The following is a 17,846-nucleotide window of genomic DNA, read 5'->3' on the forward strand; positions in this document are numbered from 1 at the left end:
TGTGCCATTTCTCCTTCCATACTATCTTCCATCTTTAAATTCAGATCTCTGCTTTGAGGTATTGTTTCTATCTTTTTACTCTCTTTCTTTTGCTTTAGGTACTGTTTACAAGAAAATGGGGCTAGCTTTTGTTTACGATGTAGAACAATAAAAAAAAACAATCTGAATAAATATATTCTACAATATTGATGATTTCAAAAGTCTATCACTTAAGAAAAAAGTCATAAAGGAGAAAAATGCAATTGGTTCTTAAATTTCTCTTATCTACAAGGCTAAACCGGTCAAAATGATTAAATCAGTATTTATCATAAAAAGATTAGCATACTGCAAAGAGGAGGTGAGCGAGGAGAAGACGATGTCATCAAAGCGGAGTGGGTAAGGGTATAATAGTTAATCTGTACTTAAAAATTACTTTTTTATTTTAACATCTAAATAATATTTTTACTTAAAAGCACGTTTCAGATATTACATCAAAACTCAAAATAATATTAGCTTTTAATTTTTTTTTTTATAAAAAGTCATTTTTTCAAAAAAGTCTACTTAAACATACTCTTAACCAGTGGCTTGTTGCTGTTTTTTTCATCACTTTGGTCTAAAAGCCGTAATACATAGAGGTGAGAGAGAGAAATTTTTTAATGAGATCAAAACCACAAGCTCATAATAAAGCTATGAGATGTAACCGAAACTGGGTCAAAGCCGTCGTCCAAATCATTATTATTTAGAAATGCAAATGGCTTTCATTGAACAATATTTTAAAGTTAAAACAAATAGCATGTTAACGATATAATTATGTGATTTATCTTAATAAAATTTTAAATAATTTTGAATGCTAATTATAGTTCTTACTACTGAGAGTGAGATAATTTATTTAAAATCTTTTTCTTTCCTTTTTTACTATTTACGACTGTAATCATCTTTTTTAATTCCGAACTATAATAGAATATTAAACTATTTAACCATTGTTCATAAAAATTGATACAGTTTTTATACACAATTTGACTAATTTATAATTTTTTAATATTTTTAAACTAATATACTAAATGTAAAATACAAATTCATTTGAAGGACTCATCCAAAACTACTTAATTTTTAATAGGAATTCTATTTTTTCATATTGCTACATATAAATATTTCCTATCATAAATAAATTATGCGAGAAAAGTATGAGAATGATTTCCCTCTTTAATAAGCTAGCATTCAAAGCAAAATTCGAAGATTCAAAGTAAAAATCCAACAACTATACGATCCTGTATCACAATCGATCAACTTTCTGGTCTTTGGAAAAGTGTGATCATTGCACTACAGTAAAAAAGCGGGTATATCAGTCATTTCAATATATCATTGCATCATGTCAATTTCTGCTATTTTATGCAGATTTTGCTTTGCCTCGGTGACAAGGTCAGTTTGGAAATGAATGATTAATTTAGCAGCCTTTTAATTTGCTCAGCATGCTGCTATCAGATTTTCACGGTGCATTGTCTCCACGGGTCAGTAGGTTCTCCTTTTTTATTCATTCATTCATTAAAATTACTAGTATTCTCGAGTAGCTAGCTATAATGGCTTAATTAAATGTGTCTGAAGTAAGTAACGTAGCTCAGTTGGCAATTGAGCTCTCAAGCAATTTCTTGAAAAATCTTTAGGGGTCGAGGATAAGCCAAAAATCTTCGGTTGGGGGATTAGTCTCGTCCTTTCTCCGGTTGCGAAGCTTAGTGCACACCCACTGTTACAATGAGGGTCTAGCCCAAACGGGCCGTACCCCGAGGGCATGGTGCCCGGAGAAGGTTGAATGAGGATACTTTCTGGCAATGTACCAAAAAAAAAAAAAATGTGTCTGAACTGGTCTCATGCATCAACTGTTTATAAAAGATTTGTTAGCCTTGGATGTGTTGGTCGAAGCATCAACTGAAATACTCTGTTTATGAGTTTGTAGATCGGAAATAGACTATGAAATTGGTTAGTACCACACTGCTTAGAAGTTAGAACAAGCACCGAATGTTTCAGTATAAAAGAAGCGTTGCTAACCTTGTCAAAGCATACCTTTCTCGGCCTTTTGGCTAAGATCAAGTGTAGTATCTGTTCTTATCAGTTTAATATCTGATACGTGGGCCATTGGTCCACATGATATTAAATTAATTTTTTAAGGGGGAGTGACCGTTCCAGTAGCTTGCTATTGGGTTACTCGAGCGTCGCCCATGTGTTGCACTATTACCCGGGCCTGGCGCACCCCATCCAAATCAGTGTTACAAGATTTTAATTCATTCAATGAAGTAAATTATGGGCTTAATTTGCTGCTCGAGTTGGATTGTGGGTCGGCAAGAGTTCAGATTACTTTAGTTTTGCTGATATATTTTGAAACCGACGTTTTATTTTTAATTAATTCAATTTGACTAAAAGCTATTTGTAATTTATTATTGGGTTTTGCAACTCAAAATAATGTTGGTGAGTATAGCAACTCTGCAAAATAAATTTGACACAAAAGCATGGTGGAATCTACTATATACATGTAGCTATTCTGAAAATGGTGTAATATATAATTTTTTTTGAGTAAATACATTTTTTTGGTCCCTAACAAAAAATACAGTCTTCATTTTAGTATTTTATAAAAATAAATTAGCCAGTTAGTTCTTAATAAATTTAAAGTGGACCCTATTTAGTTGCAATCGTGTTCCCTCACAAATTCAAAAATGACCCATATTAGTCTTTACAAAAAATACGTTCTTCACTTTAGTCTTTTACAAAAATAAATTAGCCAGTTAGTTCCTAATAAATTTAAAGTGGACCCATTTAGTTGCAATCGTTGTCCCTCACAAATTCAAAAATGACCCATATTAGTCCCTCAAAAAAACTAAAATGGGCCCACTTTGAATTTGTTTAACTGACTAATTTATTTTTGCAAGGGACTAAAGTGGAGACCATATTTTTTGATAGGGACCCAAAAAGATATTTACCAAAAATCTTTCGAAAAAGTGAAAAGACATGAATGTTAAAAATTATCCTTAAAATATACGCTATGGCGTGTCCGTAAACTAATTTGTTTTTAATGAGCTAGCATCTTCTATGCTTAATTTATCAAAATGTTCTCTTATTAATTATTTTCTTTAATTCCAAATTATAGAATATTTAACTATTTTTTTATACATAATTTGTCTAATTTATAAAATTATTTTTTATTATATTAAAATAATATATTAACAAACTAAATCCTTAAATAAATTATAATTTAATCATACATTAAAAATAGAAATTTATTAAAACATTTTTTGTTAGTGTAAAATTGAATTTGAAATTAACTGATGTTAAATTACTGTAAAATTGAATATGTTTGAACTTTGAATAGACAATTCTCCATGTAACTTAGTCTACTAATCTGTTTTAATTTTTAAAACATTGCCTCAGATTTCCCAAGAACTCCTAGGTTACATATTTCTGCTCATGCGGCATTTATCCTCTAAATAAAAGTTAACAGGCCTTTTTTTTTTTTTTTTTTTTTTTTGAAAATCTCAAATAAACATGCCTTAATAAATGGACTTGAAATCTTAAAAAAGTTAATCGTGACAACTTTATCTACCAATATGATAATTGATACAATATTTTAAGTCTTTTCAAGATATTTGGCTGTCATTATAAAGAATTTACTTCCATTAGGGGAAAATGTATTTAACCATAAGGTATTTTTAATCGTAAGTTTAAAATAGCAATAAAGCGAGAGAGATTAGGGAGGATAATCCCCCTCCCCCCTCTCCTCTCTCAAATTTATATATTGGTGGAGCCAGAAAAGGGTTGGGGAGGGTGAAAATCCCTCTTCAAATTTATATTGCTTTAATTGTGAGTTATTATTTATGTTATTTTTTGTTATATAGACAATGATCGTGAATCGTTTCCCTTTTAACTTCATAGAAGTCTTCAATTGTGAGCATTATCTGGATTCTTTTATATATACAAATAATTACAACTAAAGAGATTTAAGTATGATAGACAAAAGTTCTACTAGCTTAGAGTTAAGGTGCAAATACTGAATTAACCGAATAATGGGGAACTGTATATATTGATGAATCGATTACTAAGGATTTAGGGTGTGCATAACAACCTTCCTGATTTTTATTTTTATTTTTAATTTCTGTTCCCGGGAACAGAAATTGATAGAAAACTCGTTTGATAAACCGGTTTATTTTTTTGTTCTCTGGATGAACCGATTTATTTTTTGTGCTGAGGAATAGAAAAAAGAATCAGAAAATTCCTGTTTTTTATTCTCGGGAACAAAATGAGAAACAGTTATCTCTCTCAATCACTCTTCACCTCTACCATCATCACCACCACCACAATCATCCCGACACGACCATCGCCACCATCGTCGTCGCCGTTGTAGCACTAGTGCCGTCGTCACCACCCCCACCACCACGATGCCACTGCCACCATCACTACCACCATGCCACTGTCACCACCACCACCACCATCACTGTCACCACCACCACCACCACTACCGCCATCAACCACGACCACCATCATCGCAACCACTGCCGAATCCGTCACCGTCACCATCGCTATCACCACGCATCTGCCACCACTACCACCATCACGACGCCACCGCTACCATCACCACCACTGTCACCAACCACCATTACCATTGTCGCAACCACTACCGGCACCACTGCCACCGCCACCAACCACCACCACCACCGTCACAGCCATTACTGTCACCACCACCCCCATCACCATCACCTACCACCACCGCCACCACCATGATGCCATCACAACCACCACCACCACCATGTCACTGCTACCATTGTTGCCACCACCAACCACATACGCCACCATCCCCATCATCATTGTCGCAGCAACTACCGTCACCTCCACCACCACCATCCCCACCACTATCATCGTCATCGCCGCAGCCACTGCCGTCACAATCACCACCATGTCATTTCCACCACCAGTACCGTACCGCCGCCACCATGCCACCCCCCGCTGGCACCACCACCACAACCACAATCACACCATATGAAAAGGAAAGTGATGATCCATAATTTTTTTATTATTAATAGGAATTATTTTTTATTATATTATTTGTTGTGTTATCAAACACAATTCTCATTCTCGAAATAAAAATAGAACATGTTATCAAACACATTTTTTTTCTCAAAAATTGTTCTAAGACACAGAAATAGAAAAGAATTATTTCTTTTCGAAAATAGTGCTATGGAATAGAATGGTTGTCATGCATACCCTTAGTGTAACAGCTTAGTGCGAATGGTGATGTGCGCAAAAGTTCCATCTACTAGAAAAAGAAGGTATATATAAGAGCTGAAAGTTTTTCTAGTATATAAAATATGATATCAAAAGTTATCTAGTGAATCTCACCTTATGTGTGAAACGATTTTATTCGTCAAGAGTAATACATGGCTTTTCGATCAAAGTAATGCAAGTAACATATTATAGTTTAAGTCGTTGAACTTTTACCTGTATAATGCGATAAGACGTGCATGAGACAGATGCGCAACACATGTCACGACAAACAAAAACATACCCACAAGAATGTTGCATCTTTGTTAAGGGTCTTACACCCTGCGCTTCCGTGTTTTGCATACTATGACAAATACTATTTTGCATTATAATTCAGCGTAGTTTTCTTCTTTTGCATATGCATGCACACATTTTGTAAATGCCTGCTAAACTTTTAGAGGATTTTGAAGAAATCCACAAAATAGTAGCCTAATTCGATATTGTCGTGCATGAACGAATCATTCTCAGGAAAATTGATAGCTCAAATTGGTACCATCATCCATAATTTTATGAGAAAAGTGTTTGTCATTTTAAATGACACAACTTATGTCATTTTACTCTCACAAAGAGGTGGGACCCATATCTTTACTTTTTTTTATCCACTATCTTTCCCTTATGATCTATCTTTTTCTCTTACTTAAAATGACACAACTTTATATCCTTTAAAATGACACACATTTCCCCCTAATTTTATAGTTGAGATAGAAATTTTGATTGTCATTCATTCGTTCAAAAGGAAATGCACACAAATGGTTTCTTTCTATCTCAAGATTAATTCTAATATATTTGATAAACCAAGAAACGGTACTACCACTGCGTTTAGTCACGCCTCTGATTGATGCACATTTTGCACACTAAACACATTATCCTTAGATACGCGTTTAAGACACCGTACACCATCTTGCGCGTCTATGCATGTTTGTCACGAGAGTGGCGTACTGTACCATGCACATTTTGACTCATTATGTACATGTGCACGTATTACATGGGTAAATAATTCCAAACGACTTAGAAGTCGTTTGAATGGGCTTCTCCATAGCTAGAAGTTGTTGTTTTTTTTTAAATGCTTTTGAAATTTTAATAGTGTTTGGATGATAACTTACAAGAAAGCTCAAGTTAATGAAAAAGTTAAAATTTAATTTTTTTCAAAAGCTAAATTTTTTGACTTCTTGGAGAAGGAGAAGCCAAAACAAGTTCTAGAGCCTCGTGGACAGATTATCCCTCAGCTCCTGCGCTATTTCTCCTTCCTTACCATCTTCCATCTTCCATCTTCAAGTTCAGATCTATGCTTTGAGGTACTGTTTCTATTTTTTTAGTCTCTTTCTTTTGTTTACGATGGAGAACAATAAAAAAAACAATAATTATCTTCAACAGACAATCTATATAAATATATTCTACAATATTAAGGTTTCAAAAGTCTATCACTTAAGAGAGAAGTATAAAGGAGAAGAATGCAATTGGTTATTAAATTTCTCCTACCTTCAAGGCTAAACTGGCCAAATGATGAAACCAGTATTTATCATGAAAAGATTGGCATACTGCAAAGAAGAGGAGGTGAGCGGAGGAGAGGATGATGTCATCGAAACAGAGTGGGTAAGGGCATAATAGTCATTTTGTACTTAAAAAATGCTTTTTTATTTTAACTTTCAAATAATATTTTTACTTAAAAGCACGTTTCAAATATTGCATCCAAACACAAAATAACATTAGCTTTTAAAAAAAATTCTTTTAAAAACAAAAATTTATTAAAAAAACATTTTTTTCAAAAGTCCATTTAAACGGACCTTAAACCAGTGACTTGTTCCTGTTTTTGCATCACTTTGGTCAAAAAGTCGTAATACATAGAGGTGAGTATGGATGTAAATGAGCTAGGCCAGCCTACAGGACTTATGACTTTGCCTATATTTAGCCAGACTTGACCTATTATAAAAAATAAAATAGAATAGACTCAGGCTTTTGAAAAAATCTATTTAGAAAACAGGCAATAGGCATTTTTTGTACCTGTTGGGTCTATAAGCCTACATGCCGGTCTATCTCATATTATTTATTTTAAATAAAATAAATAAAAATATTATTTTAATAATTTTGAATAATAAAGTAATATTATTTTAGTTATTATATTAATTGTTGAATATTTAATAGACTTAAACAGGCTAATAGACCTAGGTCAAAGCTTTTGTTTTTTAAATATAGGTCAGACCAAATTTGTAATTTAAGGCCTACACAGGCTAATAGGTCAGACAAGACCCAATATTTTTTGTACAAACCTGACCTATTTAAGCCAAAACCTAACCTAACTTATTTATACTCCTAGAGATGAGAGAGAGAAAAAATATAACGGAATCAAAACCACAAGCTTATAATAAAGATAGAGGAGATGTAACCGAAATTGGATCAAAGCCGTCGTCCAAATCATTATTATTTAGAAATGCAAATGGCTTTCATTACTAAATGATCTTATTGAACAATATTTTAAGTTAAAACAAAGGGACAAGATATACTTACCACCAAAAAAGTTTACCACCTTTACAACCAACCTAATCTCCGTTGATTTTCGTCAATCTAACGGTTATAATTTATTGAATTTATTGGGAATTAATAAATAACTAATAAATGCGATCCAATGAATTATAACCATTAGATTGACAAAAATCAACGGAGATTAAGTTGGTTGTAAATGTGATAAACTTTTTTGGTGGTAAGTATATCCTTCCCCTAAAACAAATAGCATGTTAAGGATATAAAAATATATGATTTATCTTAATAAAATTTTAAATAATTTTGAATGCTAATTATAGTTCTTACTACTCTGTAGTGAGATAATTTATTTAAAATCTTTTTCTTTCTTTTTTACTATTTACGACTGTAATCATCTTTTTTAATTCCGAACTATAATTGAATATTAAACTATTTAACTATTGTTCATAAAAATTGATATATACAGTTTTTATACACAATTTGACTAATTTATAACTTTTTAATATTTTTAAGTAATATACTAAATATAAAATACAAATTCATTTGAAGGACTCATCCAAAACTACTTAATTTTTAATAGGAATTCTATTTTATCATATATATTATTAGATATAAATATTTCCTATCATAAATAAATGATGCGAGAAAAGTACGGGAATGATTTCTCTCTTTAATAAGCTAGCATTTAGGTGCGTTTGGTATAGGGGAAATTTTTATTATCCGAGAATCTCAATTTTTAAAAATATGATTTTTGCATTCAGTTTATGATAATATTTGAAAATTTAAAATTTAAAAAAATTCAATTTTCTGAAAATCCTTTAAAATTCTGCGTACCAAAAGTCCCCTCAAAGAAAAATTCGAAGATTCAAAGTATAAATCCAACAACTATACGATCCTGCATCACAATCGATAAACCAACTTTCTGGTCTTTGGAAAAGTGTGATCATTGCACTACAGTAAAAAAGCGGGTATATCAGTCATTTCAATATATCATTTCATCATGTCAATTTCTGCTATTTTATGCAGATTTTGCCTTTGCCTCGGTGACAAGGCCAGTTTTGAAATGAATGATTAATTTAGCAGCCTTTTATTTTGCTCAGCATGCTGCTATCAGATTTTCACGGTGCATTGTCTCCACGGGTCAATAGGTTCTCCTTTTTTATTCATTCATTCATTAAAATTACTAGTATTCTCGAGTAGCTAGCTATAATGGCTTAATTAAATGTGTCTGAACTGGTCTCATGCATCAACTGTTTATAAAAGATTTGTTAGCCTTGGATGTGTTGGTCGAAGCATCAACTGAAATACTCTGTTTATGAGTTTGTAGATCGGAAATAGACTATGAAATTGGTTAGTACCACACTGCTTAGAAGTTAGAACAAGCACCGAATGTTTCAGTATAAAAGAAGCGTTGCTAACCTTGTCAAAGCATACCTTTCTCGGCCTTTTGGCTAAGATCAAGTGTAGTATCTGTTCTTATCAGTTTAATATCTGATACGTGGGCCATTGGTCCACATGATATTAAATTAATTTTTTAAGGGGGAGTGACCGTTCCAGTAGCTTGCTATTGGGTTACTCGAGCGTCGCCCATGTGTTGCACTATTACACGGGCCTGGCGCACCCCATCCAAATCAGTGTTACAAGATTTTAATTCATTCAATGAAGTAAATTATGGGCTTAATTTGCTGCACGAGTTCGATGATAAAATTTCAGATTTTTGCAGTTTTCCTGAAATATTATGGATCCTACCGACAAAAGTAGAAATTTTTTTTTCTACTCACAAGTTAAAGTAAAATATAAACTTTAAGCACATCTTCTTATTTAGGATAATTATTTTTTATTCGTTGTGAAAACAATTTCTTATCTATTATATACATATTTAAAAAAAAAAAAAAATGTTGGTGAGTATGTGAAAGTCACTTCTACTGAAGTGATCCCTTTTTATTTTTTATTAATTCAATTTGACGAAAAATAGCTATTTTGTTATTTAATTTTGGGTTTTGCAACTCTTATTGCAAAGTTTGAGTGAGCTTGTGAAAATCACTTCTGCTGAAGTAATTTCCCCTTTAATTTTTGTTTTGATTATTCAGAAAATGGTGTCATATATCTAGCAAGTTAAAAAATCTTTTGATAAAGTGCAAAAGAAATGAATGTTAAAAATTATCCTTAAAATTTAAGCTATGGCGTGTCCGTATCCTAATTTGCGTTTAATGAGCTAGCATCTTCTATGCTTAATTTCTCAAAATGTTCTCTTATTATTTATTTTCTTTAATTCCAAATTATAGAATATTTAACTATTGTTTTTATACATAATTTGGCTAATTTATAAATTAATTTTTATTATATTGAAATAATATATTAACAAACTAAATCCTTAAATAAATTATAATTTAATCATATACTAAAATATTATATCTCCAAATTATAATTAAATAAATATTGAATTAGTTTAAGAAAAAAGGGCATATAAAAACCGAAAATAATACACCTGTAGGTTAAAGTAAGCAACCTTGTGGGTCCATTAAAATACAGGTGGCACCCTAAATCATGTCCAACAATTCTTGTATCCCTCCTCGAAAGCTCTACACCCTTCTGGTCTTTGTTTCAATGCACCTTCGAGACAAATCCTTCTCATTCTCTAATAATATCCGGTGTATCTTTGTAATGATACCTGATCAAAATTTTTCCAACCATTATTATCTATAATTCCAAGAGCAAAGCAAGTACTACACAAATCTCACAAGAAAGAAATATGGGCGTGGACTACTACAAGATTTTGCAGGTCGACAAGAATGCCAAGGATGAAGATTTAAAGAAAGCTTACAGAAAGCTTGCCATGAAATGGCACCCTGACAAGAACCAAAACAATAAGCAAGAGGCTGAGACTAAATTCAAACAGATATCTGAAGCCTATGAGGTAACCTTATCTATTTCTTCCTTCAAGCCAAAAAGTTCCTCTGTTTAATTTGTTGTTTTTGAGTAAGTGAGTAACCTTATCTATTTGAGTGAGCATATATATATAAGCAGAAGGATTTATGCATTTAATACTTTAAGTTTTGAATTTGATTATAACGTTTAAGTTAATTTAATGTCATTGTACACGGTCTCTTTCCGCCATGGGTTTGATTGTGGTATTTAAGCTCACTTAATATCATTGATGATGTTCTCTGACCATGGAAGAAATAATCACTTGTTCTATAATGTGACTTTGCTATTATGTTTAATATATAATTTAATCTGAGTTGGATTATTGGTTTGATGCAGGTTCTAAGTGATCCCCAAAAGAGAGCAATTTATGATCGGTACGGAGAAGAAGGCCTTAAGGGCCAAATGCCACCTCCAGATGCTGGTGGGGCTTCATTCTTCCACACTGGAGATGGCCCAACAACGTTCAGGTTCAATCCCAGAAATGCTGACGACATTTTTTCTGAATTTTTTGGGTTTTCAAGCCCATTTGGAGGAATGGGAGGAGGTGGTGGTGGGAGTGGCATGATGGGTGGGTCAAGGTCCTTTGGTGGAATTTTTGACGATGATATATTCAGCTCATTTGGAGAAGGCAGGCCCATGAATCGGGTTCCCCGTAAGGCACCTCCTATCGAAAAAACATTACCTTGCAGCCTTGAGGAACTCTATATGGGCACTACCAAAAAGATGAAGATCTCAAGGGAACTTGCAGATGCAAGCGGGTAAGTAGTACTTTTAATTTGTTTGGCATTTCAACTACTACAATTTATACTTGAAGCTTCTCACAATTATATTATGTAAAGTTTAAGGGGTTTTATTTTGTCATACCGGAGATAGGTATTTCTTATCCTAGACACATGATACATGATGTAGTGTGACTTACCACTCATTAGTTATTTTATGTGAAATGAGAGAATGATTTCTCAAAATTTAATTAAGCTATGTCTTATTGATCTAAACCCAAAAATACGTTATTGCTATTTAGTTATAATTAGTAGTTACCCTTGTTGAGTGTCCTTCTGTTTTTGTTTCGTGCATAATCACTGGAGCAAGATTTTTTTTTTTTTTTTCAGTTGTTATTTTGCTTGTTAAGTGTTGCTACATTGATTACATTTTCTCTGATTACTTTTATGTTTGCAGGAAAACTTTGTCAGTGGAGGAAATCTTAACCATTGAAATTAAACCCGGATGGAAAAAGGGGACAAAAATCACATTCCCAGAGAAAGGAAATGAGCAACCAAATGTTATTGCTGCGGATCTTGTGTTTGTTATTGATGAGAAGCCTCACAGTGTGTTTACAAGGGATGGTAATGATTTGGTTGTGACACAAAAGGTATCACTTGCTGAAGCACTAACAGGCTATACTGTTCGTCTTACAACTCTAGATGGCAGGGTTTTGACCATTCCTATAAGCAATGTGATTCATCCAAACTATGAAGAGGTTGTCCCTAAGGAAGGTATGCCAATTGCAAAAGATCCTTCAAAGAGGGGTAATCTTAGGATCAAATTCAACATTAAATTTCCAACAAGGTTGACCTCAGAGCAGAAAGCCGGAATTAAGAAACTTCTGTCGCCATAATAAAGTGGCAATCCAATCATTGTAAACTTCTGCTCTGATTCTTAGTTTTCTTTCTCCTCCTCCATTTTAGATGGCTAAAATTTGTGTAATTTGTGTGTATTATGTTATGTAGAGTCATCCACCCAAACAAAATCCGAAAATTTTTGGTTGAGGATTGTGGTGTAACATATTGAAATACAGTAGTTAAGGAGTGATAACCATTAAGATAACCCGATCCAGTACTTTTTTCCAGTAGCTACTTGTTGGAGTGGTGATCTTATATACTTTTTTTTTTCCACGTTGATCGCAAGTTTTTGTATTATGAACATTGTCCAAGTTTGTCATAAACAGAATCATGAAGCAGGTAACCTATCGAATTTTTTGATTTTCCAGACTTCTACATTCAAGCAGTCCCGTTATAAATTAAGAGGAACTTGAATGCTTAGAAGTTTATTACTCTATAGTCATAGTAATACATGTAAAAATCATGTGGTATTCTATAAACAAAGTTGAAGAATATGTATGAGAAGGATCCCACGAACTTCATTGTAATTTTCTAATATATTCTAAATATGTTTTTAAAAAAATTCAATCTTACGATAAAACTGTACGTCCTGCAATTGATTTTTCAACGAAGGCAGAGGATTCCATTTTAAATGTCTAATTGCCCAATTTCACCCAAGTCGAAAGGATTTTACAATTTTCCAAATATTTCAAGTCGTATTGAAAAAATATAATATAACCTAACCTGTCATTAACAACACAGGGGGCCACACACTGCACCAGTGACACGGAGCTAAGATTTCATTTTAGGACCAAAAAATTTAACATATCAAATTATCAAAACATTTATTATAATTACCTAAATCTATTAGAAAAATAATTTACTATGAATTCTAGCATATTTATCTAAATTATTTACTAAATAATGTCACATAACATTGAAAATTCAAATAAATAATAGCCAACTATTATATATGAAAGCAAACATATAAAAAAACACTAACCTTTCCGGCAAGCATTCCAAATAAAAGGATCACACTTTTCCCACGGCATAATAAGTAATGGTCTTCGAGATGAAAGTTATTATTTATTTATTTCATATATGAGGGATCCCTACACTGGTCTTTGAGAATCATAAACCAATACCAAGTTGCATATATCTTTAGAATTCACATTTTTTTACTTTTGCTTGATATTAAAATAAAGGTGTTGTAAGTCACTAAGCTATCATGAACTAATTTATACAACTGAAGTAATTGCTTGCAATATCCTAATTAGTTATAAAGTAGTTATTGTGAGAAAGAAAAAAAAAGGAAAATAACATTTTGTTTTAAAGAGCAACGACATAAAATGCAATAGGCTTTGTCGCTCTGAAAAAAGCCATCGAGGTGCTGCATCATTTCATACTTTATCAAGAGAGGGTGTATAAAGTCATAAAGACGATTCAAATATTTAAGGAAACATAAAAGACCAAAACACTCAAAGGCACTACACTCTAACAAGCATATCTTCACAAAATAAAATCAATCAGAGAGAAAACTAGAAAAATTTCAGTATAAAAAAACATCAATTTAAGAGCAAATATCATTGGGGTTTCTAACTTTGAGAGAACAACAAGCAAATACGAAGACATTGTTAGGGTTTCCAACTCCACTCAGAATGTATTAGGCTATTAGCTCAGAGAGAGAGCATAGATGAGACCAAATTTTAACTTTAGAAAGGGCCAAATAATAATTAATTATAAAATTATATATAATAATAATTTTTAAAAAAAAATCAATAGGGGCCCAGACCCCATCTAAGGACAACGTGGCTACGCCAGTGCACTGCACCAAAATTTGTTATTACGATTATTGATTTATTATTGAGTATGATTCATACTTCGAATGTCGACGAAGATTTTTACTAGCGGATCAGCAAGGTCAGATATTATTGTGTGTCTTTATTTATTATAATTTTTTTTTAATAATTTAAGTTTGAGCCCAATTTGAGTTTTTCTTTCTATTTATATTATCCTTATAAATAAAATAATCAAGTAACTTATAACGACGGGCGACGAGATGAATATAATATAATAAATTAAATGTAACCTATATTAAGTGAATTAAGGTAAATTGCTATATTAAAATTTTCTTTTTTTCTCTTTTATTTTTTGATTTGTGTGCTATTCTCGATTTCCAACAATTATATCCTCTGCATTATTGCATCTTTTGCTTCTCATTATCTCTATTCGCCGATCAACTCAGTTTTATTTTGGTAAACACCGATCAAATCATTTCAACTCGTTCATCACATGGATATATTATAAAATTAAAGAAAAAACATTTTTGCCGTTGCATAAGATTTTATTTGCCACGTATAATGTATTTTTTGCTAAAAATTTGATCCAATGTTAATTAAAGTGGTAGTAAATTAATAGTACGAAAAAATATAATATAAATGGGAAATGATATATTTTAAGACTAATCTAATCACCATTGATTTTTATCAATCTAATAGTTATAATTTATTGAAAATTATTGGATCGCATTTATTAATTAATTATTAATTTTTAATAAATTATAACCATTATATTGACGAAAATCAACGGTGATTAAATTGGTGGTAAAAGTGATAAACTTTTTTGATGGTAAGTATATCATGCGCTAATATAAATATATAATCTGTTTACATTTTTACAAAATATTAAATAAAAGATTTACCATAGTGTTGAATAATTGTCATCGAGGAACAGGACTGAAAGCAAAGGAAGGGCCTTTGGAAGAGAAAACAGAGAAGCGAAGTAGTGAGTAGTGAGTGAGTGACTCGAGAGTTTGAAGTTAGAATAAGAAGGAAAATGGGGATGGATTACTATGAGATATTGGAGGTTGACAAGAATGCAACAGATGAAGAGTTGAAGAAAGCTTACAGAAAACTTGCTATGAAATGGCACCCTGATAAGAACCCTAACAATAACAAAGACGCCGAGACTAAATTCAAACAGATTTCCGAAGCCTATGAGGTAAACCTTGATTTCAATTACTAGAAAATCTTGGTCATCCATGTTGTTGGTGCTCCTAGGATGTTAGATCAGATTAACTATTTTGTTAGTTTATGTGATTATGTCTTGGTTTGTTGTATTTTGCATTTAGTATGCACCCTCCCTCCAGCTTGTGGGGGCTATTACCTTAGCTATAGTTGAAGTTTTGTTGTAGGTTAGTTACAAGTTAGTTAGATTAGTTTTCTAAGTCAGTTTCAGTCAGTTGGTTAGTTACTCTCACTTGTTCTATATCATTCACATGATCGCCTATTGTACTTTATATCATTCAGTAAAATTTCAGTTTCACTTCTCTCATTCCTCTCCTCTCTACCATGGTTTCCGACACTCTGAGTCTATGACTATGGAAGGAAAAGAAAAACACAATTGTTTCTGAAATTTCTGATCTTTTCCTTGGGTGCAAACAGCATGTTTGTTCCATGTACTAAGTTGTGGTATCATTATTTCTGTTTCAATTCATCTCTCTCCTTCTGTTGTCTATGTTAATGTGTATAGAATCTGGTTGGGTTTGGTTTCATGCAGGTTCTAAGTGATCCCCAGAAGAGAGCAATTTATGATCGGTATGGAGAAGGTGGCCTTAAAGGTGGAATGTCATCACCGGATGCTGGTGGGGCTTCATTCTTCAGGACTGGAGATGGTCCAACAGTGTTTAGGTTCAATCCCAGAAATGCAAACACTATTTTTGCAGAAGTTTTTGGCTGTTGTAGCCCATTTGGAGGAATGGGAATGGGAATGGGAGTTGGTGGTTGTGGCAGAGGCATGAGGGGTAGGTCATGGGTGTCAAGGTCCTTTGGTGGAATGTTTAGGGAAGACATGTTTGGAGAAGGGAGACCCATGAGTCAAGGTCCGCGATGCAAGGCACCTCCCATTGAAAATACATTACCTTGCAGCCTTGAGGAACTCTATAAGGGGACTACCAAAAAGATGAAGATCTCAAGGGAAATTGCATATGCAAGCGGGTAATTGCTCTTTGCTTGGCATTTCAATTTACAGCAATTTATAGTTAAAGCTTCTCCCAACTAAATTTCACGAGCAGAATGAGTTTTGTTGTTGGATTTGTTAGAAACTTAAATTTCAATACATTTTTGTCATCTTGATCTAAAACAAAAAAACAAAAAAAAAGTTATGTGATTGCTGCTTGAGATAGTAGTTAGTTAGATGTCTTGAATTTGTTCTATTTCCTTCTCCTTTTATAATTGTTTCGTGTTAAATCAGAGGACTTCTACATGCTACAAATTTTTAGCAATCTCCACTTTTTTTCCTTTCCCTCTTTTTGTGTGGGTAGATGAATTCTCATCCTTGGATAAGGATTAGTGTGCATCATACTCATTGCTCCCATCTTAATATGGTCACTGTCCGTTTGTACCATTACTCATTGTTGGTTGCAGTTGCTACTGATTGGAACATTAATGAGGTGATCAGTTTCCATACCTCATTAGTTAGGAGACACTTTTTCAGGTTGGAGCAATGGTCTGAGGTTGCCACTATCAATGAGATATGTACTACCTAAACACACTTAGATAGGGAAGATATGCATGGGAGTGAAGGTGGTCAGTGCTTTCAACATTTATGATTTATCACTCATCTGTGAAAAATCTGTACTCCCTCAGCTGCCTTTCTTATAGTAGTTGGGTTTAGGTGGTTTTTCTAGGCTGATTGAACTCTGGGATTTTTCTTCATGAAAAGGATCAAGAATTTGTTCTTTCACTTGTTACATGTGCCTATAAGTGCAGCCACGTTGATCTAATTTCCCTCCCTAATATTTTGTTTGCAGGAAAACTTTGCCAGTGGAGGAAATCTTAACCATTGAAATCCAACCAGGCTGGAAAAACGGAACAAAAATCACTTTCCTGGAGAAAGGAAATGAGCAGCCAAATGTTATTGCCGCAGATCTTGTGTTTATTATTGATGAGAAACCTCACAGTGTATTTACAAGAGATGGTAATGATTTGGTTGTGACACACAAGGTATCACTTGCAGAAGCTGAAGCTCTAACAGGCTCCACCATCCAACTTACAGCACTAGATGGCAGGGCTCTGACAATTGTCGTAAACAATGTGATTGATCCAAACTATGAAGAAGTGATTTCCGGGGAAGGTATGCCAATCTCCAAAGATCCTTCAAAGAGGGGTAACCTTAGGATCAAATTCAACATCGAATTCCCAAACATGGTTTAGCAGAAAGTTATAATTAAGAAATTTCTGGCACCATAATAGAGTGGCAATGCAAGGTGTATCTTGTGTATAATACTCTTCCCTTTTGCTCCCATTTTTACCTTTATTTTCCCTCCATTATAGATATCTGTGATTTGCGTAGTTTGTGTGTAATGTGTTAACAGTGTCATCAAATAAAATCCAACGATAATCATAAAGGATTGAGGTAATAACATTTTGAATTACGATTGACAAAAGCACTTGAATTTGTTTTATTTGTAGCGTGCGTTTGCGTATAAGGAATTGGCTTTATAAAGAAATTAAATGCTGTTTTAAAAAAGGAAATATAATGTTGCATGATATTGTGCATATA

At 33.0% G+C, this 17,846-nt stretch overlaps 2 protein-coding genes and 2 non-coding genes across 12 annotated transcripts; all 4 read left to right on the forward strand.

The window, feature by feature from the left end:
* Positions 1-2,033: 2,033 nt before the first annotated feature.
* On the forward strand, positions 2,034-2,229 carry LOC133287930 (U2 spliceosomal RNA). The gene has a single exon (XR_009748296.1). It is a non-coding gene; the product is annotated as a U2 spliceosomal RNA (small nuclear RNA).
* A 6,959-nt stretch (positions 2,230-9,188) lies between these two features.
* LOC133287929 (U2 spliceosomal RNA) lies at positions 9,189-9,384 on the forward strand. Its single transcript, XR_009748295.1, has one exon. It is a non-coding gene; the product is annotated as a U2 spliceosomal RNA (small nuclear RNA).
* A 970-nt stretch (positions 9,385-10,354) lies between these two features.
* Positions 10,355-12,532, forward strand: LOC133287868 (uncharacterized). Of its 6 annotated transcripts, none has more exons than XM_061485548.1 (4): positions 10,355-10,675; positions 11,023-11,264; positions 11,863-11,965; positions 12,056-12,532. In XM_061485548.1, exons 1-4 carry the CDS (start codon positions 10,511-10,513, stop codon positions 12,299-12,301), a joined length of 756 nt encoding a protein of 251 aa, XP_061341532.1. In that variant the 5' UTR covers positions 10,355-10,510; the 3' UTR covers positions 12,302-12,532. The 6 variants fall into 6 exon arrangements, with proteins under 6 accessions (XP_061341532.1, XP_061341527.1, XP_061341530.1 ...); XM_061485545.1 differs by adding an exon at positions 11,312-11,444 and having other exon boundaries at positions 10,362-10,675; positions 11,023-11,272; positions 11,863-12,532; XM_061485543.1 differs by having other exon boundaries at positions 10,358-10,689; positions 11,013-11,444; positions 11,863-12,532.
* Positions 12,533-15,022: 2,490 nt separating this feature from the next.
* On the forward strand, positions 15,023-17,674 carry LOC133287880 (uncharacterized). Of its 4 annotated transcripts, XM_061485567.1 has the most exons (5): positions 15,023-15,284; positions 15,843-16,065; positions 16,946-16,958; positions 17,095-17,177; positions 17,301-17,674. In XM_061485567.1, the coding sequence occupies exons 1-5, from the start codon at positions 15,120-15,122 to the stop codon at positions 17,495-17,497; spliced, it is 681 nt and encodes a 226-aa protein (XP_061341551.1). In that variant the 5' UTR covers positions 15,023-15,119; the 3' UTR covers positions 17,498-17,674. The 4 variants fall into 4 exon arrangements, with proteins under 4 accessions (XP_061341551.1, XP_061341550.1, XP_061341548.1 ...); XM_061485566.1 differs by having other exon boundaries at positions 17,095-17,674; XM_061485564.1 differs by lacking the exon at positions 16,946-16,958 and having other exon boundaries at positions 15,843-16,279; positions 17,095-17,674.
* Positions 17,675-17,846: the final 172 nt, after the last annotated feature.

Source organism: Gastrolobium bilobum, unplaced genomic scaffold, assembly GCF_033153095.1.
Source record: "Gastrolobium bilobum isolate Gb01-03AN ecotype WA unplaced genomic scaffold, APGP_CSIRO_Gbil_v1 utg12072, whole genome shotgun sequence".
NCBI classification, from domain to species: Eukaryota; Viridiplantae; Streptophyta; class Magnoliopsida; order Fabales; family Fabaceae; genus Gastrolobium; species Gastrolobium bilobum.

Excerpts from the sequence above, each read along its gene's own strand:
- LOC133287868 (XM_061485543.1), top strand. The coding sequence starts at position 10,511 with ATGGGCGTGGACTACTACAAGATTTTGCAGGTCGACAAGAATGCCAAG. Across the intron at positions 10,690-11,012 it reads TATGAGGTAACCTTATCTAT|TTTGATGCAGGTTCTAAGTG; the intron begins TTCTTCCTTCAA and ends TTGGATTATTGG. Across the intron at positions 11,445-11,862 it reads GAACTTGCAGATGCAAGCGG|GAAAACTTTGTCAGTGGAGG; the intron begins GTAAGTAGTACT and ends TTATGTTTGCAG.
- LOC133287880 (XM_061485564.1), top strand. The coding sequence starts at position 15,120 with ATGGGGATGGATTACTATGAGATATTGGAGGTTGACAAGAATGCAACA. Across the intron at positions 15,285-15,842 it reads AGATTTCCGAAGCCTATGAG|GTTCTAAGTGATCCCCAGAA; the intron begins GTAAACCTTGAT and ends GGTTTCATGCAG. Across the intron at positions 16,280-17,094 it reads GAAATTGCATATGCAAGCGG|GAAAACTTTGCCAGTGGAGG; the intron begins GTAATTGCTCTT and ends TTTTGTTTGCAG.